A 24,155-nucleotide genomic window follows, 5' to 3' on the forward strand; every position below is an offset into this window, starting at 1 on the left:
GTCCATTAATTGTGTAGGACGTGCTCTGGCTCCTTGGAGTGCACTCTTTCCTTCCCAGGGGATGGATTTTTGGGGTGTCTGTGGGGATGAGGGGGTTGTGCCAGAGCAAACAGAAGAGCCCCTGTGCTGCAGAGACCTTTCCCTTGGTTTTAGTGCCTGGTGCTGGGAATTTTCTCCTGCTTTCTGACCTGTTTATTCTGTCCAGCAAGAGGAGGTTCTGCTGTCAAAAAGAAGAGGCACTTCCTCAACGATCCCAAATGCTGTTAATCCACATGATGGTGTTAATGCCTTTTTTTTTTTCGTGTGTCATCTGGGACTGGAGCAGACAAGGAAAATGCTACAAAGCCATGGGATGTGTCCGAGGAAAGGGAAGAGTTTGTCAGGAGCAAAGAGAAATCTGCTTTGCCTTGTCAGTAATTAGGGAGGACTTAAAATTTTAGCAAGTGCCTGGTTCCTTGGGGATTTCATTTTCCATGTGCTGTAGCTTGGTTTGAGGTCAGACTGTTCATCCCAGCGTGTTTTACACATTGGAAGTTCTCTGCTGGCGGTGACAGTGGGTATGGCTGTTATTCCTGATGGCAAATTGGTTAATAATGTGGTTACTCTAAATAAACTAATAGTGCAGGCTCTGTGTCTTTCATTGCTTGAGTTAATATTTTTATAGACCTACCATTAACTTTCTGGTGTTGAGATTTTTTTTGGGGGGGGTTAATTTTAGTTCTTTTGCTCAGCCAGAGGCAGCTGTGGCTCCACAGATGCAGCTTTTTTGTGCATCACTTCTGTAACCATCTCTTCAAGCCCTTGGAAAGTTGTAACAGCAAGTGGTGGTTCTTCCCCAGAAAGGCTTAAAAATGCCATTTAATGCTACAGGCTCATGGCTTGAACTCACCAAGCAACTTGTTAATGGCTTAATTGCTGTCATTTTGATTTGGGTAGAGGCTGATTTCAGTTCTCCCCTGTTGGCAGGGTTGTTCTAGATGAAGTGAGAAGTCCAGTGAATGCAGCAAGTGAAAGAGAACTGGGCATCAGTGAATTAATTTTTGGGGCTGTTTTTTTTCTTTGCTTGCTAAAGGCTTCCTTGATTATATTTAAAGATCTTGTTCATATGTAGCAAGCTGCAAATTGGGAATAAGCAAAATGCAGTTTAATGAGCGAGAAGTCAGCGTGGATGACTCAACCTTCGTCTTTTTTAGGTCCTGATTCAAATCCATCCCCTGTTTGTAGCAATGGAAAATGTCACCAAATGTTCACAGTGTTGGGAGAGCTGGGAGTGACTCCTGTCTGGGTGCTGGAGTGCTCCAGGCTGCCAAAGGTGGTGGGCTCGGGCTCCTCTGGCAGAGAGAAGCAGGAGCCTGGATGGAGAGTGGGAGGATGAATCACTTTTCTGCTCCTTTGGACCCAGCTTGGGGCTTGGGAGGAGCTTTTTTGGCCCTGCACAGCTGCAGAGAGAAGAAGAAATTCTGCCTTGGGTTTGCAGCTGTCTTACGAGGCTCTGATGGGGCTCCTGGGGCTTAAGTAACGTGGTTTTTTTTTTTTAAAAGGCTGATATTTCTGTGACAATTACAAATCAAAACAATTGATGTTTATAGACAGCCTGAGTACGTGGGTTTATTTTGTGAATGGGGTGTCATTCATAAAGAATGAAGAGGCTGGGCTGAGATGTGTGCAGCATCCCTGGGCAATGGCATTCACTCCCAGGCTGTGTCTGCTGGTTTGGATATATTTGGACTTCCTTACAAATGATGGAGTTTAAACTGATGTTGTCTTGTTCTTGGAAAGCAGAGTGGCTGCTGATTTCCACTTCTGTGACTGCCTTGCCTTATGGTTTTCTGTGATTCACTTAATACCTGTTATCTTTATTAGTAAAGGAGTGATGCTGGATCAGGGAGCACAGTGGGATTTTAGTAATTTAGTGGAAAATTACTGGATTGCTGGTTTAGTGCAGGGATGCTTGGAGCAGTGCAACTGGGGTATATTTACTGGGTGAGGACAGTTCACTGTGCAGTCTCCGTTCTGTAATTCTCTGTGCCTCTGTCTGTCAATTGATGCTCTTTAAAACCTTATCCAGCTTGGAAATGGAGGTGGCCTGGAGGTAGCAGGAGCTGGCACTCCAGTGGCACTCAGTGCTCTGATCTAGGTGACAAAGTGGTGATGGACTCCATCTCAGAGGTCTTTTCCAACCTCAGTGACTCTGTGATCCTGTGAAGATGTTTTCTCGGGGATATGCTTGTTGTCATGTGCAGCATTCCAGACCCACACTTGGTCCCTAAACTCTTAACAAGTTATTTCCTCTATTATTGCTTTTATCCACTCTGCAGTGCTCAGTGAGCGGGCAGAGTTTTCAATCCAGCAACCTCAAGCCTGCCTCAGCTCTGAACTTCCCATCCAGAGCTGACATCCAAGGAGAAACTTGCTTGTTTTAGCCTTTAAATAGCTCTCTGGAGGGAGGTGGACAGGACAATGTGGCCGTGGGGGCTCGGCAGGGCTATTCTTAGCCCACAATAGCCGGAATGAAAAGCCGTGGCTGCTGCATCACGTTTGGGCCATTGTGTGCCAGAGATGTTTTTAATTCGGAGAGCCAGAGGTCTTTCAGGGAGCTCCTTTCCTTCCACTGCTCGCTGGAGACCCCTTTTCTGTTTTCCTTTGCTGGGCAGAGTGGAGGTTTTCGAGGGGAAATGGCTCCTGAGAGGGGACCCAAAGGTGTCACCCGAGGCACAGCCTTGTCATCCGCCGGTGACGCAATTTTCGAAAGAGGGAACTGAAACCTCTTGAGGAAAGAATTTTCTGTTCGTTCTATTTCGAGTCTGTTGTGAAATCAAGGAAAGTACAAGCTACTATTAAATTGAAATGCAGATAGCTGTTTATGGTGGAGCAAGAATCGATGTTCAGGGTGGAGTGTGTGGAGATGGGGAGGGTGCATCCTTCGGGCAGTTCGCAGTGGAGCTCCCCTCCTGGGGGAGGATCACCCGAAATCCTCCCTGCAGAGCACAGGTGGGAGAAGCCATTTCTCTCACAGCTTCATTTTTAAGGGCAGGGCTTTCTGTTGTAAGGAAGCTGCCACATGCTTCTGCTTCCAGTGGCTGCCACAGGGGAAGCAGCTGCTGTCACCAGGCACTTGGACTTCTTCCTCTGCAGGCTCTCGAGTCTGAGGAGGATAATTTGCATTGCTGAGTGGTGCTGCTGATGCAAGCTGCAAACGTGGAGCCGTTTGTTTGAGTCCACTCCTTCCCTCCATCACCTACAAGGGTGCCCAGGGTGTTGCTCAGTGTCACCGTGGCTAAAAATGAAGTTTTTCAGGCTGGGCTGAGGTGGAAAGCTGGAGTGGATCAGGCTCGTCTACAGATTGATTGGCTTGACTTCCTTCCCATGCAGTGGTTTCTTAGCTACACTTTAGGAGATTAAAAGCTGGACATCCTGTTCTTGAGGAGGTTTTGCCCTGCTGACTTGCTGTCTAGGTTACTTGTAAGTAGGAATGCTGCAGAGATGGATGCCTTATGCTTATCTCATTAGTGTGATGGGATTCCCAGTCCAACACAGAGCAAACTTCCAGCCACGCTGGGGGACAGCCAAGTGTAACATCAGCAGTGGTGCTGTTAAATGCAGGGGGTTTTCTTACAGCTCTTTTTCAGTCTGCCCTGTCTGCAGTAGCATGTATAATTCAGGACTTTAGAGCTTGCAGGCTGACTTGTCTTGCTGCAGAGCATCTGTACTTGCTGTGTAATCCGTGTTCTTCAGGCAAATAATAAACTGTGTCCAGGGTTTGGGTTTTGGTTTTGTTTTGTTTTTTTAAAAACATAATTTTATTCCTTTTTAATTACAGCATCCTCTGCAGATGTTGGAGTGTCATAAAAATGAAATGTGGAAACAAATGCAAAGTTGTGATGGCTCGCTCCAAATTCTGGGTAGTAATTAAGCTGTCGGGGAGTAGTGGAAAGTTCATCTGCTTTATCTGTATGTCCTTTGGCAAATGACCTATGGGCTCCTTAATGGGAAAGGCAAATGTGCAATGAGCTGTATCCAGAGCTTTGGCTCTATCAGTGAGCCTGCTTTGGCAGATAAAGGATAAAAACTACCCTGGGCAGTCAAGTCTAAGATTTGAGGTTTTATTTAGTAGCTGGAGCCATCGCTGATCGCTGTCAGGGGAAATCGAGGTGGAAAAGGGCAAAAATACCTGGGCTCTGAGTATTTCTTCTTTCTGGAAGAGAGTGGCACAACAGCAGTGTTGGGAGATTGCTGGAATAACTGGGAAGAGCAGCTGGTGAAGTTGGACAGGCAGGTCCAGAATTGGCTCGACTTAAGGGGGCTGGGGACCAGTTCTTAGAGCTGGTGGTGACCTGATCCTTTGATGTCTCTGCAGACACTTCAGGCTGCCTTTAACCCCCCAGTGCATTACCTGCTCTTGGGTTTTACGGCTGAAAAAGCTGAGATGTGAGAAGATAAGCCATAAGTGGATCCCAAAAGGATCCACATTTCCTCCCCTCTGTCTGCTTTTAGGGATTTTTTTGTTTTCTGGCCGTCTCTCGCGCGTTCGACAGATCATTTTGTGTAATCCTGTCTGGCAATTTGTTTCAAGATGTTGGGTTTTTTTTTTTAAAGCTCTTGTCTGAATGTTTTGTCCAGATGGTCTCAGTGTGAGTCAGACTGGAAGGTACAGTGGCTTGCTTTGATAAGGTTACTCGTTCTGTTCCGAGAGCTGATGGCTTTATAGCAGGGAAAGAACATTACCATTCAGGCTCCTGAAAATGAAAATGGGACCAGAGCATCTGAAGCTTTCACTGCTCCTTTCCCCACTGTAAGTTATTCTGATGTTCCTGTGAAAGTGTTGGATTTTTAAATGATGATAACAAATCCATCTGTCCTGGCTCTCCACAGGAATGTCTCTTCATAATAATGGTCCACCCCTATGAGAACTTACAAATGTCAGTCCCAGCTTCATGGCATTAATGATTTATGCACCTAATGAGCAATAAAAGAAAATGAAATGTCGTGTATTGATAATTTATAATTCAGGGATGTCAATAACCGGATTTCCAAAGTTATCTGAGGCGTTGGCAGCACATAAATCAAATTTAAATAAGTCCCATTGAAAATTACACATGTAACTTTATCAATGGAGGTTTTACTACACCACTTATTTCTCATTCCACATTCTTAAGACAGTGTTATTTTTAGCTGTTCCTGACATAAGCAATCCATAAAATTGGATTTTTGTGGGGTAAAACCACCACATACAGATATTTCCAACAAGACCCCCGAACACAAACAAAATGCTCCATCCCAAACAAAATGCTCCATCCCAAACAAAATGCTCCATCCCAAACAAAATGCTCCATCCCAAACAAAATGCTCCATCCCAAACAAAATGCTCCATCCCAAACAAAATGCTCCATCCCAAACAAAATGCTCCATCCCAAACAAAATGCTCCATCCCAAACAAAATGCTCCATCCCAAACAAAATGCTCCATCCCAAACAAAATGCTCCATCCCAAACAAAATGCTCCATCCCAAACAAAATGCTCCATCATCGCTGGCATTTTAATGAAACTGAGAAACAGGGATATTCTGGGGGTGCTTAAATCTCTGGATAAACTGCCCTGGCAGTTTCCTCTGTGTGACTCAAAGTGCTTTTTTTTCACGGGGAGGACGGAGAAACGTCTCTCAGTAACCTCACCCTGACTTCACACTGGAGCTCCCACGACTGGCCCAGAAAGCCCTTGGCACTCTGAAGCCTCCTGGCTATTCCTGAGCCCTCTGAGCCGGGCTGTTGGGTTGGTTGGGTGATTTGGGGCGTGTTGTTTTCGGTGCCTGGTCGATGAACCAACACAAACGTTCCCGGGCGGAAGAGCCGCGGCCGAACCTTCACTTCCATGTTGACTTTGGCCAAGGCTGCAGAGACCTCGTTCAGGGGGCTCCAAACAGGGAGGGTAAATAAGTCACACCCAGCATCTGAACTGCAGCAGCAGATGGGTTACGTGTGCTTTGGGTCCCTCCTGCCCAAATGGCTTTAGGAAATAAATCTCAATTTAGGAAATCTTAATTTAAATCCGAGCAACCTCAGGCTGGTGGAAGGTGTCCCTGCCCATAGAACCAGATGGGCTTTAAGGTCCCTTCCAACCCAGACCATTCTGGAATTCTATAATTCTATGATTTTTTTTTAATTTTTTTTTTTGTGGTGGTGTTTTCTAGGCACTGAATTGTTCCGGTGTAGTGACATTAAGCAAATAAAAAAAATGAAGTGAGCTGCTCAGGTGGAGTCAGAGCTGGGCCTTATTTTGTCTCCTCCATGCTTTTCTTGCTGGGAAAAGGCTTCCATGCAGTCTGCATGGAAAAATGAAAAAAAAAAAAAATTCTAAACTGGGTATTGTCTTTTGGAGGTCCAGCTGAAAAAAAGAAGGAAAGAAAAAACAAGTTGCAGATCTTCAGAGGTTTTGGACCACTAAAGATAAAACAGTCAGATATTGTGGGGCTGGAAGGGGAGGCACTTGGCCACGTGTGGAAAGTGCTCAGGTGCAGCACAGTGGTCAGGAAAAGGTCCCTGTGCTTGTAAATGTGAGGGAAAACCAAGGCATAATCCAAGAGAGAGATCCAAGTGATTTTTTTTTCCCCACTCTTCTGTGGAATACCCCAGCCCTGCTGTGACTCCTGGTCGTGCCCATCTCCCTGCTGAGGCTCAGAGGCAGATCCCCCTTGTCCTTTAATGACACCCATTTCTCTCCCACTTTTGCCCAGAATAACTTTTTGTTCCTGCCTTTGGAAGAATGTGTGGTGGTCGGTTTTGCTCTGGTTTCTGCTTAGAGGAAAGAGCTTTCTTGCTGTTGAAGGTGCTGAAGGATCTGGTTTTTAATAGTGGTAATTTTTGATATCTAGGGGCTGAATTTTTCTAGAAACATCAAATCCTGCAAAGCTTTAACTCTTGTGCAGCTTTATTCCAGTATGTTCCTTGTGTGTCCCCTCCAACTCAGGATATTCTGGGATTCTGGATTTCCAACCAGTGCAGGCTCTCTGAGTGCCCTCCCAATGCTCTGTAAGAGCAGGATTATTTCCTTCCTTCTGTCCCTGCTTCCGACTGGTTGATAAAAAGGCTCCTTTTGACTTCTCAGAAGTGGAAGGAAATGACACTGGATGACATTTCTGCTTCTCAGTACTTGATGTCTGCAGTACATGATGCTTGATTTCAGGGAATACTGTATTGCCTCTTATCTAATTGGTACTGGAAATCCAGATTAGTGCCTGGATTTGTGTCTCATACTCTGGCTTCAACTGATTCTCAGTTTGTGTGTGTGTGTATGTATGTATATATATATATATATATGTCTGTGTATATATATATATAAAATGTGTTTTTGTTTTTTCTTTTGACTATTAGTCATATTTCTGTATGGTCACTTAATGCCTGGCTGCAGTTCACATGGTGGGTTGCACCTGTGTTTCTTTGGAAAAAGCTTTTCCTGGGAAGTAGGTGCTTTTTCCCCAGAGGGGACTGGGATGGGATCAGAGAAAAAACAAACTTTCAGATTAGAACTTTAGTTTTATTGCAGAAATTACGTGTAGGTTCTACCCAGTTTTTGCACAGTAGTATATCTTCCAAACAGTGTCTGGTTTTCTTTTATTGAACTTGGAGTCATTTACTGTAAAAGTTGGAGTGATGTAAATGGTTTCTAAGTGATAAAGTCGTGTGCATGTGTGTGTAAAAAGCAGGACCTGAATTTTAATGTCAGTTCTCTGACAAAGCCTTATGAAAAATAAGCATCTCCTCGTTCCTGCTCTGGTCTAAGCTGTGCTGATTAATGGGTGTTGCTGTAGCTGACAATGAACTGATAGAAAAATGATGATTCACATAATTCGAGCTTTGCAGGCTCTGTCAAACACTCATTTCCCCCTTTACAAGAGGTGCTGGAGAGTAAAATGTGAGTTCCTTTAAACACAGCAGTGCTGTGCAATTACACAGCTGAATATTTATAACTGAAGGAATTAGTGCCGTGGACTGTATAGGAAAAGCTTTGCTTTCCTTGAGTATTCCTGGTGTAAACCTCTTCTGAATGTGACCAGGGAGACTGGAACAATTTGGGGTTTTTTTACATAAATGTTTTTTGTGGTTTTCAGTTAGGCTTCTATCTGCTATTTTTCTAGAAACATCAAATCCTGCAAAGCTTTAACTCTTCTGCAGCTTTATTCCAGTATGATCCTTGTGTGTCCCTTCCAACTCCTGGGTTTTGGGTGTGTTATATATGAATTAAAACAATGCTCCAATCTGATTTTTGATGTAAACAGTTAAGACTGATTTATCATAAACTCTGCTGGCAGTTGAAAGAGGCGTTACTTTGATTTTATGGGATGTTTTGGTTTAATGGCAGGTGTTGGTGGGGAAAATAAGAGAGAGAACAAGCTCTGTGATCAGCGTCCACGGGCACCGTGGGCAAATAACTCAGACCTTTTTGATCTTGTTGAAGTCATCTGTTAATGATGCTCGTTATTCACCTCCCCTGGAATGTTCAGGGTTAATTAATGGTCCTGAAGTCCTCCCAGACACACACACAGGACAGGGACTGGCAGGGAGGCAGTGACTCCACCGGGCTGCTGGCATATATTTGACTCACCCTGTTGACTCCTCGGGACAGTCGCCTTCCTCTTCTCCATGGACTGAGAGCTGTGCCCGGCGTTCCAGCAGGGAGGGAAAGGGGCAGCCCCAGGAAGATCCTTCATGGTTCAGCTCTACAAGTCCCGGGGGTGTTGGCCTGCCCCCGGCCCGGGCACCCGCTGGGTCATCCGGGACCGACCAGGTGGGTCCTGGGATGGGACAGCCAGGAGCACATCCAGCCTCGGATCTCCCGGGAAAACTCAGCTCCAGGAGCTGGGATGTGTGTGAGGAGGTGGGAGGGAGTTGGGTCTCATAGAATCATAGAATCATCTGGGTTGGAAGGGACCTCTGAGATCATCAAGTCCAACCCTTGATCCAACCCCGCTGTGGTTCCCAGCCCATGGCACTGATGCCACATCCAGTCTCTGCTTAAAAACCTCCAGGGATGGAGAATCCCCCACTTCCCTGGGCAGCCCATTCCAATGGCTGAGCACCCTCTCTGGAAAGAAATTCTCCCTAATATCCAACCTAAACCTCCCCTGGCACAGCTGCAGACCCAGCCCTCTTGTCTTGCTGATGGTTGCCTGGGAAAAGAGACCAACCCCCCCCGGCTCCCCCCTCCTGTCAGGGAGTTGTAGAGAGTGAATGTCTGTACTTGGACTGTGTCTTTTCCTAAGTGAGATCAAGGAGCAGGAGGGGATGTCCTGGTGGCACCAGGGAAGTCTTTATTTCCAGGACAGCCTCTGGAATAGTGGTACCCAAGGTTATCTTTCACTGTTACATAATTACTGGATTTATGCCTCATCCTAATTCTCTTTTTTTTGGATCTTTAAGGTAAATTGGTGTTGGTTCTTTAACACAAAGCAAAGATGAAAATCCTCAATGCAATTAAAAAAAAGGGTGATGGAATTTGGTCCATCCCTGGACTGTTTTCCTGAGGAAATAATTAGCACAGTGGAGGATTTCATGTGTCTGTCTGTGTGTGGATGCTGCTTTCTCACCTCTGGATGTGTCTGTGAGTGCAGCATAAGGAATGTGGCAGCCAGGGATGGATAGAGTTTAAATTGAGATGCCCAAAGACCATGTATCTGTCTTTCCCTTTGCTGCCTCAGCCAGCCCTGGAATTTGGCAGCCTTCTGAAAGTGATTTTGAAATTCAGTTTACTGTGCTGTGTGCTTGAGGAGTGTTTACATGTCCCCTTTTGTTCCTCTGCATTTATTTCTCAATCATTTCTGCATGTTAACGTGTTAGTTACCAAAGAGGAGAGGGAGAAAAAGAAATCCTGAGGTGAAATTCAATTAGACACCGGCATTAATCATTCTGTTTGTATCTCTAAATATCTGACATAATTCACCAAAGGATTTTCCTTTAATTGAAGAGATTAAGACATGTAAGTTGTAAATTGCCACTTTTGTTCTGGCAGTCTTATTCCTTTGACAAATACACTTGATGTTACTTTGCATGAAATACTTGTGTGTCTGAGAGTAACTTCAGGTCTCGTGAACTGGGAAGAAATAGTAATTTTTCATATTAATTCTCCTTCTGGGTTCTTGCATCCCAATATCTTTCAGCACTTCCAAACTTTACTTAACCTTTGGAGCACCCCTGACAGATAAATGGAAAATTATAATGTCAGATTAGCTTAAGTTTCTGCAGAGGCAGCCTGGAATGGGATCTGGGGAATTTGGTCCATCCCTGGACTGTTTTCCTGAGGAAATAATTAGCACTGTGGAGGATTTCATGTGTCTTTGTGTGTATGGATGCTGCTTTCTCACCTCTGGATGTGTCTGTGAGTGCAGCATAAGGAGTGTGGCAGCCAGGGATGGATAGAGTTTAAATTGGGATGCCCAAAGTGAGCTGAGGCTCTGAGAACATATGGCAAATGCCAGAAATAATGATCACATTACACGTTTCTGATGAATAATTCCATTCAGTTTAGGGCTGTTCCACTGTTAAAATAAACCCCTCACAGCATTTGACACAAGGCAGCTGAAACACTTGGAGGAAAAAAATGTGGGAAGGCGAAAGAAGCCGTTGTTTCACTTCTGTTTTGAGCAGCAGCAGCAGAGGAAACCTCAACATTTAGAAGGAAGACATATGTAAAGTTTTGGGCTGGAGTTGTGGCCATGACACAGCTACTGCATTGTGGAGTAGGGGAGCAGAGTGCAGGAGGAAGGACAGGGGAGGTGAAGGGCTGCAAAGAGAAACTACCTCTAGAGCAGGCCAGGAAAGCACAGCAGAAACTTCTAGATCCAGTAATTGGGAGAAATGTGCCAGGATTATTTTTAAAATGAAAAGGAGAAAAAAAAAATCCTTTTTCTTAACCCTAAAGTTCAGCTTTCTGCATTGCAGTTCTTGTAGAGTTGGAGCAGAAGAGACACCCAAATATTTCTGAGTTCTTCTGAAAAGAGTTCTGCCACCCTTCACTCCAGGGCTGTGTTTTGGGGAGTGGGAAGTGAATATTTCTGCCACTGCTTAGGCTTGAGAGCTACTAAATGCTCACAGAACTCTGGTGCTGGGTGTCTTGCATGGGTTTAAAAGTGGAGAAGGTGAGGCTCGGGTTTAATTATTCATTAAAGGAACAGGAGTGTTTGGAGTGGAAATTAGTTGTCCTACTTGGGTGGTGGGAGGAGGCAGTGGCAGAGTCGGTACCTAACACTAAAGATGGGTGTATAAAGCTTAAAGCAGAAACCAGGAATGGAAAATCCCTCTTTTAACTCTGGTGTCAGGCAGCCCATGGCACAGCCCAAGGCTGATCCTTCATCAGCTGAGCAAAGCAGAGGTAACCAGCTCACTTTGGGTTTTGTTGCATCTGAAGCAAACCCAAAGCTAATGCTGCTAGTTCTGCATTTCACAATCTACTTTTCAGTTTTTTGGGAGTTATTTTTCCGTGTGTTTTGGGTCATGCATAGGAAAGGTACCAGTGCACTGCAGAAGGGTGAAATCACAGAATGGTTTGGGTTGGAAGCGACCCTAAAGCTCATCTAGTTCCAACCCCCTGCCCTGGGCAGGGACACCAGAATGATCCTACATCTGCTCCTTGGGCATTTCAGAGTGTGGGTTCTTCAATAAGGAAGGTTTTCCCAAACTGCTTTCTCTGGACCAGACTCCTGACAGCATCAAGAAATCATGGAGTATCATAGAATACCCTGAGCTGGAAGAGACCCACAAGGATCATCCAGTCCAGCTCCTGGCCCTGCACAGACACCCCAAAATCCCACCCTGTCCCTGAGAGCATTACCCAAACCCTCCTGGAGCTCTGGCAGCCTTGGGGCCGTGCCCACTGCCCTGGGGAGCCTGGGCAGTGCCAACCACCCTCTGGGGGAAGAACCTTCTCCTGAGATCCAACCTGCCCCTGCCCTGACACAGCTCCAGCTGAATCCAGCAGGTCCTTCCCTGGCCTCACACGGGTGTTCCCAAACGGGAGCAAGAGCTGGAGCTCCACCAGGTCAGGAGCATCTCAGCTTTTGTCTCCTGGACCTGCTCTGCTGCCTCTTCCTGATGGATTCCCAGCCTGGAATAAACAGGCAGCTCTGTTGAAAGCAAGTGCCAGCCTCTCCCTTCACAAAGGGACCTGAGGTCCTTTTGTGCAGGTGAAGCTCCCCAGTTCCACATTCTTCATTCAAATCTCCTCCTGTTTTGAAAGGCAGAGCCCTGGTTCCCTCCCTCCCTCCCTCCCCACGCCCAGGCAGCTCATTGCTTGCAAATGAATTAACCTGGTTCCTGCAGGGTGTTTCTCTGCATTTCCCACACTTTTTTGGTCAGTCTGAACAATTCTTGCACTCTGATGCTCCGTGGGTTTGCTCCCTGCTCATGAGCCTTCACTAGGCTGGAGATTTTATTCCTTCATAGCTTTTTTTTGTGGTGTTGAAGATGTTAAATAGTGTGCCAGTGGCATGCAGGGGTTGGAAGTAGAGGGTGGTCAGGCAGGACCAGGGTGGTTTCAGGGCTGGTGGGGGAGCAGGAGTTAAACTTTTCCTTGGAGCGTGAGCCTCTTGTGCAACACTCTGTGGAAATCCCCACTCTTGTCCTCTCTCCCCAAAAGGATCCAAAAATGTACATTTTAGTGGTAGCCAGCCTTTGGTTTTGTGGGAAATCAGGAGTAATTTGACTGAAATGTGTCCAGCACATGCTTAGCTTTATTCCTTGCTGCATTTGCTCCCTGTTGTTGAGTTCTGTAAGTGGGAGCACAAATCCAGGCCCCTTGCACTGCTATAACACCTTATTTTGTCATTCACACAGTGGGGTTTGAGGAAAGAATCACTTTTTTTTCTTCTGGGAGAAAGGTTTGAGTGGTCAGTAGGAGTGTGTGATGAAAAATACCTGGGTCAGGTGCTTCAGGGAGAATTGGTTTGCCCCAGGCCAGAAGAAAAAAGGACTTTAAAGCAGAACAAACCAACCCTTATGTTAGAAACATTCACCAAATTTTTAACCACTGCATCCAGTGTTGGCTTCATCCCCCTGCAGGAGAAGAAACAGTTCAAATAACTATTAAAAAGTTGTTTGGAGAACTTATTATTTCAGGTTGGTTAGTGGGCCCAGAGCAATTCCCAGGGCACGCAGCACTTGGGGTGCACCTTTTGGGAGGCTGCAAAGAGTTTGTTGGCTCAAACTTTTCTCTGAGTCCTGAAAATATGAACTCTGTGTGTGTGTGTTTGTGTGTTCCTTTGATTACACCAACAGGCCACGTGTCAAAATGGCTTTTAAATTGCTTGTTAGATAATTCCAGGCTGCAAACCGGTGATAAAATGTAGTTTTACTGCTTGCCCGTGGTATTTTATCCAGCATTCAGAAAGTGGGAGAGCATAAGCAAAGGTCTGAGGTTTTGTTTGGTTTTTTTTTGGCTTGGTGTCATCTGGGGGAAAACCTTTAACAGGGTACAGACAATCCTAAAATAGCTGGGAAACTTCCTGGAGGCAGGAGGAGTTGCAGTGCTGCTGCTGTTTGAGTGTAAATTTGGGGGTTTAACCTATTTGTAATGTATTGATAAACTTTTGTGTTTGTTTTGAATAAGCAGTTGTAGAACACAAACATATAATATTGCCCAGTGGCATGTTACCTTTATCAGGGCTTTTTGGAGGAGTTACCCACGCCCTGCTGTTGGAATTAGGACTGTGAATCCCTGCACAGGGTGATTTAATCTCCACTCTGTCTTTAAACATCCTCCCTGAAAAGTCAACAGCGTGGACTGTGTTTTGATAATAGTAAAGGAGACCTTCATTAGACAGAAAAAAAAAAATCTGAAATATTTAATTTGAATTCTGCATGGATTAAACACCTTGGCAACGTTTAATTGCACGATTTTGAGCGTTCACTTCAAAGTTCTGACGTTCTGAAGCCTCTCACCAGTTTGCAATCTGTGAATTGCAGATGAGTGGGGTTTTTTTTTGTGTGGATAAGGAAAACCAATGTACTGTGGTCGATGGGATTCCAGTCGAGGGGTGTTTAAAGTTATAAATTTTCCAGGTCTCAGGTGGGATGGGGGTGTCACACAAGGCACAGAGTTTTGGCTGCTGGGCTCCTGCAAGTGGCACTTGGGTTGTGCCTGGAAAAGCTGGTAGACCCAAGTAATTAGTGATGCAAATATATTGTGACACAGGTAAGAAAATAAAAGGACCAGCCTTAATTTTTGCTTTTAAGCATGTCTTGCATCCTCTTCTTTCACTTCATTAATGCAAATCTTCATGCACTTGTCTTACACCTCGAAACAATTTCGTCAGTCTCTGTTGGAAAGAATTTCAGCTCCTAACGCCTACAGTTCTGTTTATATATTTATAACTATAAAAGGATTCTTATCAGTGTGTGTTACCCATTGCTATTATTTCTCAAATAGATAAGGAATATCCTGGTTGTAAAAAGAATATTTACCTTATCCAGGGCACGCAGTGGTTGTGAACCCGAAGCTCCCTCCTGGCTCTGGCCTTAAACAAAAGACTGTATTTCCTCCTCTTGTATCATTTTCACTTCAAAGCCCAGATTTTAGACTGCCAGGGAGAATTTTAAGGCTGTGAAGATCAACTGCTTTTGGCTAGTGGCACAGCTTGTTCTGTGAAATTCTTGCTGTTACTGCAGAAAGGCTTTTCTAAGTCATTAAACCTCCCAGCCACGGCTGGGGTTGCTGGGCTGTTGCCTGTCATTTGTCACAGCCCTGTTTGTAATCATGTACCAGTGAAAACATTCACGAAACTACAAAGCCCTTCACTTTTGGAGGACAGCCTCTCATATGTGATAGCTGGGGAAATGTGAACAGTTCTTGGTGATGTCATGAGAACACGTCCAAATACGTGATTCGATGCATTCTCTTAAAAGTCATTTGTGTATTTAAATGGTTTTTTACTTTGACTCTCGGTCGTGGTGTTGGCTGGTTTTAATTTGTTGAAACTGAGTGGGGTGTTAGCATCAGACTAAGCTGTGATCTTTAATTTAACTTCCCTGGAGTCTGCAAAGAGAGGCAGGTGGATGCCTGTGCCACTGCCTTTCTCTGATGTTCAGCCCAGAGCGTGTGGCAGCTTCCAGAAGATGGCAATTTAAAAGCTTGTCACAGGCAAGGCACAAGGTTTAAATCCACAGCTCCACTCTTCTGTGTTAAATGGAGATTTTTTTGTCCACTTTGGCCTGCTTTGTCTTTCATGTTGTGTTAGAGCTGTGTGTGCAGTTTAACACGGTGTTTCCCAGTCCTTCCACCTAATTCCTTCTGTGTGCTGGATAGTCAGGGATAACTCAGCTACACCCCAGGGTTGTGAACCTGCTGGCTGCCACCTTCCCATTCCTGACTGGATTCTGCTTTCCCTTGATTTTGGCTTGGTATTGAGCTTCCATGGCATGGGGGGACCACCAGGGCAAGGCTGGGTTTGGAGCTCGGCTCCGCCGGTCGGAGCGGATCCGTGTGGGTGAGAGCGTTGCTGTTTAATCTGGGCGGGAGCTGGGGCTTGGGGCTTCTCTTTGGTTGTCATCCCACTCCTTTCCCAAGCTTGTCATGTTTTTTATACAGCGTGGCGCTCGGGATGGGGTTGGGAACATCTTGGGAAAGCCGCGGAGCGGATCCAGGGAGATGGAGGGAGATACTGAAAAGCAGCTGGGGCTGCTCGTGCCTTCTCCTGGGGCTGCTCCTGCCTTCTCCTGCTGCTCTTGTGCTGTCAGGTGATTCACCTGGTTGCTATCCAGTTAGAGCTTATCACTGGGAAGAGCTGAAACCCTTCCTAGGGAGGGAGATGATCCTGCTCGGAGCGGGAACGTTGCTCAGAGTGCATGGAATGACCAGACAAGGTTGATCTGCCGGGGCTGAGGTTGCCCTGCTGACCTATTGAACAAATCAGTACAGAAATTCATTTCCAGACTTCCAGCTTTACTTTATGGGATGCTTAAGCCTTAAAAAAAAAATCATTTTGGTAAGTTTTTTTCCAGAAAGTACAGTTCCAGTCTGTTCCACCAGCTCCAGGTGGAATTGTTTCACGAAATCACAAATTCTTGCCAGGAGCTTTGCAGAAAGTCACTCCTGTTTGGTGTAGTTTGAGGAGCCCCTGTGCTGGTCTATAATTGCAGCACAATTCTTATAATCTGCTCAAGTTAAAAAAAAAAATCATTTTTTTTAAAAATAAGGATAACCTGCTATTAATTTTTATTCCCTGGATCGTTCAAAGATTGTAGGGTAAGAGTGTTGTGGGAGCTTGGATTTGTCATAAAGACAAATTATGAAGATCATGCAGATTTTTGAAAGATATGACCAGGTATGCTGGTGCCTTGAATGTAGTGTGTCTTTTAATTTCCATGACCTTTCCATGGAAGTATTAGAGATACCATCCCTTAAATACCAGCATTTTATTCAGGGACAGTTCCTTCATGATAATGCAGTGTCATTTGTCTAGATGCTTTGAAATTTTAAAAGGAAAAAAAAGGTCAAAGAGATGATAAATGTTGAAAATCATGGAATCCTAAACTGGTTTGGGTGGGAAGGGACCTTAAAGCTCATCTTGTTCCGTGGGCAGGGACACCTTCCACTATCCCAGGTTGCTCCAAGCCCTGTCCAACCTGGCCTTGGACACTGCCAGGGATGAGGGACCCACAACCTCCCTGGGCAGTGAATGACAAATGTGGCTAAAATACAGAAAGTAGAAGATCTTTCCTTACCCTTTGAATTCATTAAAAACTAGACATGCCTGCAGAGTGCTACAGGGAATGCTGAGAAGGTGGTTGCAGAAGGGATAAAAGTTAAAGTTACACAACTGTGTAGGATTATACAGTGGTCTGTCCCTCGGTGACCCAGGTGACTTTATGATGGAAATGAATAAATGGTTTGTTTTAAACAGATGGAAAACTTTCCTGTGGCTACAAGAGACCTTCAGATTATGTGGTTGTCAGCCACGTGAGCTTGAAATACAATAGAAAGGATTCAGCAATACAGGGCAAGGCTTAGAATGAGAATACCTGGTGTTTAATCCTAATTTTGCCACAGGCATCTTGACCTTGAATTAGTCACCTTCAGGCACTTGAAGCACTGGCAGCAGGAGCAGAGCCTTCAGGAGGCTGTTCCTTGTCTTGCATGATCGCAGTGGGTGGGATTGCCACGCTCTAAAGGAAAAAAGGAGGGGGGGGGAAAGGCTTTTTGGTGTTTAAAGTGGCTGTTAACCTAATAACCTGTGCAAATTAAAAGATGCAGGAGCGCTGAGTTCGAAATTAAAGTGGTTGTTGTGACTGCAGACATGAAAAGGTCCCGTGTAACTCGGTGACCCGCGGGGTGAGAGCACGGGCTGCTCCTGCTCCACCAGGGTATGTGCTGGGAGTAAGGCTGGAGAGAAAAAAAAATACCTCCTGCTTGTGTAAGCAGTGGGAAAACAAGCAGACACTTTATACTCCAGAAAGCCCAGTGTAAGCCTCAGGAAATTCCTGCATTCTTGATTTTTTATTTTGCGGTGGAGGGCTCGCGGGGCGTGTTTTTGAAAGATGAGCAAGGTCACCCTTCTCCAGCCCAGTGCCATGGACCTGATAAGCTGGGGCTGAATAGCTCATTGTTCCCTACGGGAGCCCAATCAGCTGTCACTGCTCCCCTCCAAAAACACTGGGTTTATTTAGAAAGGGAAAGTGCTGACGGCACGTTTCGTACCCAAGGCAAAGTTCCTGGTTCTTGCTGCTGTTCGGGCAGAGCCGTGTGTGAAGTGTCCCACCTCGAGAGCTGAGGGCTGGAGCTTCCCTGTGATTTTATAATTAAGATCATAGAATCATAGAATCAGCTGGGCTGGAAGGGACCTCCGAGATCATCAAGTCCAACCCTTGATCCAACCCCGCTGTGGTTCCCAGCCCATGGCACTGATGCCACATCCAGTCTCTTCTTAAAAACCTCCAGGGATGGAGAATCCACCCCTTCCCTGGGCAGCCCATTCCAATGGCTGAGCACCCTCTCTGGAAAGAAATTCTTCCTGATATCCAACCTAAACCTCCCCTGGCACAGCTGAAGACCCAGCCCTCTTGTCTTGCTGAGAGTTGCCTGGGAAAAGAGACCAACCCCCCTGGCTCCCCCCTCCTGTCAGGGAGTTGCAGAGAGTGAGGAGGTCTCCCCTGAGCCTCCTCTTCTCCAGGCTGAGCCCCCCCAGCTCCCTCAGCCTCTCCTCACAGCACTTGTGCTCCAGTCCCTTCCCCAACCTCATTGCTCTTCTCTGGACCTGCTCCAGCCCCTCCATGTCCTTCCTGAGCTGAGGGCCCAGAACTGGACACAGCACTCCAGGGGTGGCCTCACCAGTGCTGAATATATAGAGATACTTGTGCTCTGCTAATCTTCCAGCCTGAACTGCTCGAATTTGTATTTCTACTTTTCCTTTGTATTTCTGCTTTTGCTTCTGAGGGTGGTTTCTGGGTTGGGGATGTCACTGATGGAGAACATCCAAGTTTGCCAGGTTGTCACCCTGGGAAAAGATCCAACAGTTGTGGCACCAAGAAGAGGTGGGTGGTCACACCATATTACTTTGCCTTTTCTACCCCAATTTTATTTTCAAACATGATGCCTGCTCCTCATCCGTGCTAATGGGGTCGCTGACTTCTGAAAAACAGCACTGTGCCCACCAGCAAACCCTAAATGCACAAATAGGTACATCACAGGCAAACAAGGTATTTGCTGCACTTGAATTTTGACCCTGTTTCTTTATGGGCTTAGCAGAAAACACCAGGTCTGCTCAGGTTTTTTCTTTGTGTGATCCTTTTCTCTGGGTCTAGGAGCTAAACCACAACTTGCTAAAATGAGTGTCTTTGTCCAGTAACTTCTGGAAAGGTCACAGAGTTGTTTCTGTGTTGAGGTCTTTTGTTGAGGAAAGAGTGAAGGAGAAGACACAAAGGGACAAAGAGCTTTCTAGTACCCCTTGCCTTGAAGGATGTTCTTTCTGGAATGTCAGACCTGCAGGTGAGTGTCAGGTTGGGGATTAGGTGAAATGGTTCATTGCAGCAAGGAAGCACCACATGACTGATCATTTTGGTGCTGTTATCGTTGTCTTCCCATAATTTTTGCTTTGTGAAGTCTTAATGGCAAAGCCACAGGTGGAGTGGGGGTGTCTGGGTTGCATTCACCTGGCTAAAGGTGTCACTTTGCAAATATTTGGGTGGTTGTGTGTCTGGGGCTCGAGCTGAGTGGAGATGTGTAGAGAATATGTGGAACATCAGCAGCAGATTTTGACAGAAGTTTTGGCAGATCTGATGTGTGTAAATATCCATTCTCTCCCCGTGCCCCTCCCAGGCCCTGCTAGTCCTGAAATACTGGAAGAAACAACAAAGGCATCTCAAAACCAAAGAAATCTCCTGAGTTGCAGTGAGTGCAGTGTGCAGGTTTTACCTGCTGTGGTCCTGCTTCCACGTGCCACCTTCCCTGAGGCCCGTGGGTTTGATTAAAGAAGTACATGGACAACTCAGGCTGGTGTATTTGTGTGTACTTGTGTTTGCTGATGAAGAAACACAAGTTTTCTGTTTCCTAAAATTCTCTCCTGGGGGAAAAAAATAAACCTGATCAGCTTTTCCCCCCTCCTCTACTTCATCCCATGCCATGACCTTGCTGCTTGTGTTCTCTCCTTGCTGTGGAAGGCCCTGGGCACAGTCTGGGAGAAGTGGAACTACCAAATTAAAGTGCTAATCGAGCTTGAAAATGCCACATTCATGCAGATTGTGATTTTCTTTTAATTTTTTTCTTTTGGGGGGGGGGGCAAGTCTAACTAGAAACTGTAATTTTATTTTGGGTTTGGGAGTCCCTAAAATAAAGATGGGTCCCCTAAAACTGCTCCCACAGATGTGAGCAGGATTCGAGGCAGCTGATGCTCAACAGAGCATGGCAGGAGTGAAGCCACGGAGGTCCAGATGGTTTGCTTTTTTCTGGGCAGAGGGACAAGCACGCCAAGGAGCCAGGCTGGCCTCTGAGATTATGTATTTCAGGAATTAGCCATGAAGGATTTGATTAAAAAATTGCATTTGGGAAATGATCCCTTCCCCACTTTCAGCTGTGGCGACAAACTCGCAGTCGCAGCGTGTCGATGGGAAGAAAAGCTGTGAGTGCTGGAAATGGGAATTTTAGTTATTTTATTGCTGGTTCTGGATTCAGCTTGGAACAGCACAGCCTGGAAAACCTTTGGAAAGAGCAGCACTAACAGTCAGGCCTCTCTACAGTCTGACTGCTCAAAGACCTTGAGATGAAAGTGCATATTTTATTGGTTTCATGTTGAGTTTATTGCCTGTATAAAAGCCAAATAACCTTTACTGGCTGCATCACTGAATATTTCTGCATTTTTAGACTGAGAGTGACACGCTTCTGCTGTGTTTTCTTGCCCTCTTTGACCGTGAGTGAGTCATTTCACTGTTCTGACCCTCAAATTTAGGATCAGTGGGGTAAGGAGGACACCTGGCTCTGTGCTAATGGGAGATGTTTTCATATTTGTGAAACGTTTGAAAACTGTTTGTAAAATATTGTGTTCATGTAGATATATTCATAATAATTACGCTGCAATTATGATGAATATGTGTTAATAATTGATATCATTAATTACAATATTAACACTTATATCCGTGTGCTTTATGAGTCCTTCAGACATAGTTATGATACTTGCAGATATTTTTAAAAAGCATCTTCCTGGAGATAATTCCCTGATGGGAAGTGCTGTCGTGTTGGCTCCCTGAAGGGGTGTCTTTTCTCTGTTTCATGGCTTGGTTTCTAAGGAGAGCTGCACAGCTGGAGACTCAGTAACCAACTGAAGAATCCAAAATTGGTGCCTTCGGGGAGTGCCCCAGAATGTGCAACGTCTTGTTTCTGCATCAGGAGTTGTCTGCAGAGGAATTTGATAGAAATTCCCTGAAGTGATTTTCGGAGCTGACGTGGGGTATTGCAGCATTTAGCCCTTTTTCCAGACCGAGATTCAGTACATTTTTAGGCAGTGACCACTTGTTCTTGATGCCAAAAATGCACTTGACACTTGTAACTGATGCACTTTCCAGCAGTGAAGCTTTGCTGGTAGGTCTGTGCACCAAATTGCAGGTTTTTGGCTGAATTTCCAAGATACAACTGCAATCATTTTCTGTCTGCAGGTAGAGTCAATCACAGTGATGGAGCTTTACTGACATGAGGGAACGTATTTTTAACTATATTTTCTTGGAGATTTTTGATGTTTTGTTGGTTTTTTTTTTTTCTCTGATGGGATTTTGTTTAATCTTTAGTGCTTTTTATTTGTTACAGAGATCCGTGCCCAATTGGTAGAGCAGCTGAAATGCCTTGACCAGCAGTGTGAGCTTCGGGTCCAGTTACTGCAGGACTTGCAGGATTTCTTCCGCAAGAAGGCAGAGATTGAGATGGATTACTCAAGGAATTTGGAGAAGTTGGCTGAGAGATTCCTGGCTAAAACTAGGAGCACCAAAGACCAGCAATTCAAGTAGAGTATTTGCCTTTTGTTTTTGCCCTTTTTTCCTCTCCCTCCTCCCTCCCCCAGGAGATTTGATTGCAAGGGTAGGAATGGGAAAGAGAGTTGATCCAGTGAATGTAGGGACCAGCACTGCTGTGAATGTCAGAGCCAAATGTTTCCCAGGTTTGGGTTGAACACAGAACCCATTCCATGTTCCTGGATGCTTATTTCAGTTATTCCTGGTAGGTCAAATGCTGTCAGTAGGGAATGAAATGCTAAAAATTGGCATATCTAAAAGGCATAATTTTCTTGGGGAAGGTGGGCAAAGCTGTGCACCACGTCTGGGGGACAAAGCCAGGATTTCCTTCAGTGCCGGTGGCTTTGGTCTGGTTTTTTGGGGTTTTTTTTATGGGTGACTGTTTCCAATCTGTTTTATGCTGTCGGCTCTCTGTTTTCAATATCCCACACATACTCAGTGTGGGAGTTGAGTGTTGTATCTCTGCTACTATCACTTCAAACAGTAGAGAAAGGAGGCCAGGAGTACTCCTGAGTCCAACAGAGCTGTGCCACTGGGGGCAGGGGAATCCCGAGGTACTAAGCTGATGGGACTCAGTTAAAATTTAAAGATGTCCTTATTAACAGTCAATTTTTGCCCTGCTTGAAGCATGAGGCCGAGTGGATCTGACTCTATTGCTGTGGTTGTTCCTGGTTTTTGGTTCTTCCCCACTTATCTGAGTTGGGATGATTAACACATGTAGGAACGTGGTTTCATGGATTCAAGTCTTTATGATTTACTCCTGCCTCCTGCCAGGAGGTGCTTTTCCCAGGGAAGGGGGGGATGCAGGAGAGGACCTGTGGATGAAGAAGGGGCTGGTGCAGAGCCACCAGCCCGGCGAGGAGGTGACTGGAGGAGCTCCCGGGGTTGACATCTGGGCAGAGCACGGGGCTTGTTGGGTTTTGTTGTCAGGGCAGCAGCTGGGGAAAACACAACGGAGCTAAAGCAGCCTTGGGACCTGAATCATTTCTGCTTTGGACAGATTGGGCTGAGAGGATCCATCTGGGTCTGCCCCCGCCCAAAACGCGGCGTCACTGCGAGCGTTGTTTGGGTCGGGCTGTTCCCCGGGTTTTGTGTTTGGTTGTTGCTGTGTTTGCAGGGATGTGGGGATGCAGCAGCAGCTTTCCTGCTCCACCAGCAGCTCCTCTTGTGGAAGCCATTAAGGAGGCACCATTTTAGTTTCCTTTCTGTGCAGCTTTGATGTCGTTTAATTTAGTTCTCCTTTAAAACACACATTGTTCTGCGTTGTTGGGAAAGCCTGGCTGCCCAGCAGAGCTGTTTGACAGGCTGGAGAAGAGTTATTCTGCTTATCTATAGACCTGTCATTGTCTGAAGTGTTTTTTCTTTTCCTCTCCAGTGCAAATGTTGTTACAGCCATAAGCTTGTGTGTATTCTGCACATGCCTTTAAGATGGCACTAAAGAAATTATGCCTTGAACTGTAATTTTCCTTTGCATTATGATTGGTCTTTTCAGTTGATTTTGTTGTTGTTCCTGGTGAAAATTGAGGTGATTTCCTTTATATTACACGGTGTGAAACATCCCATAGAAATGCTTTTATATCCAGCTTCCAGTGTTGGGAAAGTTCCTATTTGGAGATTTAGAGTGAATGTATAATGTGGAAGTTTTGACTGTAGTCAGACAGACTCCTACATGGTGTCATACTTCATGTGAATGAATACTTCATCCTAGCTGTGATACTGCAGGGTTTTAAATTTTTTATTTTTTATTTTTTTTGCTCTAATGCAGTTTCCTTATTGACCCTTGCCCGGGTTTTTGAGCTGTTTGTCCTTCAGATAAGATTTACAAAGTTGTACCTGGACAAAACTGACCTCAGATATCCCAGCTGTGGAGTGTAGCCTGAATTGGAGAGGTGATTTTGTTAGCACATAAAACCTTAGCTTGAATTTCTGAATTAAATGTCGATGCTTTTCTGGTCAAGTGCAGGGCATTGCCCAAAATACTCTGAAAGCTGTTCATGAGCATCGACTTCAGTGTGCAGGGAAAGAGCTGATGCTGCTCAGGCTCCTCATTTCACTCACATTAAGGAGCAGAAAAATGACAGAAAAATACCTTGCTCTTGGAACGTGTTACCCCTGCAAAGTCTGAGTCCCGAGTGTATGAGTTGTTAAGTTGGTCAAGAGTTGGAATAAGAGAAAAAACCAATTCTGTGGGCAGTACTGGCCACAGCAGTGGCACAGGTCAAGCTGTCTGTCCTGGGCACCTCCATCTAGGACTTGTCTGGCCACTTGTCTGCTGTCTGCGACAGTCAGTTGTGTCAGAATCCCACAGGGATCAGTAAGGAAGCAATTCCAGTTATAATTACCTCTCCTCACCACTGCCCTGTCTGAGCTGGGGAGACTATCTTGGCTGGTATCTCCTCTGGAGATGCTGAAGCTGTAATCTCCTTGGGAAGCCCCCAGAAGCCCGTTTGATCAAAGGCAGCCATCAGATCTCTCCTCCTCGGGAGCCTGGGATTACATGTCTGTGAGAGGAGCCCTGGGCTGTAATTGCCTGGCTCTGACCCTATAAATACCCCGTAATAGGCTGCTCTCCCCACAACCCGGCAATTCTGTCGGAAGGTACCGTATCATTCAGGGCCTGCTCCCCGTGTCACTGGCCCTTTTTAGATCCCATAACACACACTCAGGGAGGGAATCTGCCAG

General features: G+C 45.6%; 1 protein-coding gene across 1 annotated transcript in view; it reads left to right on the forward strand.

Annotated features, from left to right (window-relative positions):
- The window catches only part of SRGAP2 (SLIT-ROBO Rho GTPase activating protein 2), a 108,491-nt gene that overhangs the window by 15,637 nt on the left and 68,699 nt on the right, over positions 1 to 24,155 (forward strand). The window contains exon 3 of the mRNA XM_051808540.1: positions 21,274 to 21,466. Coding sequence (XP_051664500.1) covers positions 21,274 to 21,466 — 193 coding nt within the window. The remainder of the gene's footprint in view (positions 1 to 21,273; positions 21,467 to 24,155) is intronic.

This window comes from Manacus candei, unplaced genomic scaffold (assembly GCF_025592945.1).
Source record: "Manacus candei isolate 608988 ecotype Guabito, Panama unplaced genomic scaffold, ASM2559294v1 h1tg000073l, whole genome shotgun sequence".
Taxonomy (NCBI): domain Eukaryota; kingdom Metazoa; phylum Chordata; class Aves; order Passeriformes; family Pipridae; genus Manacus; species Manacus candei.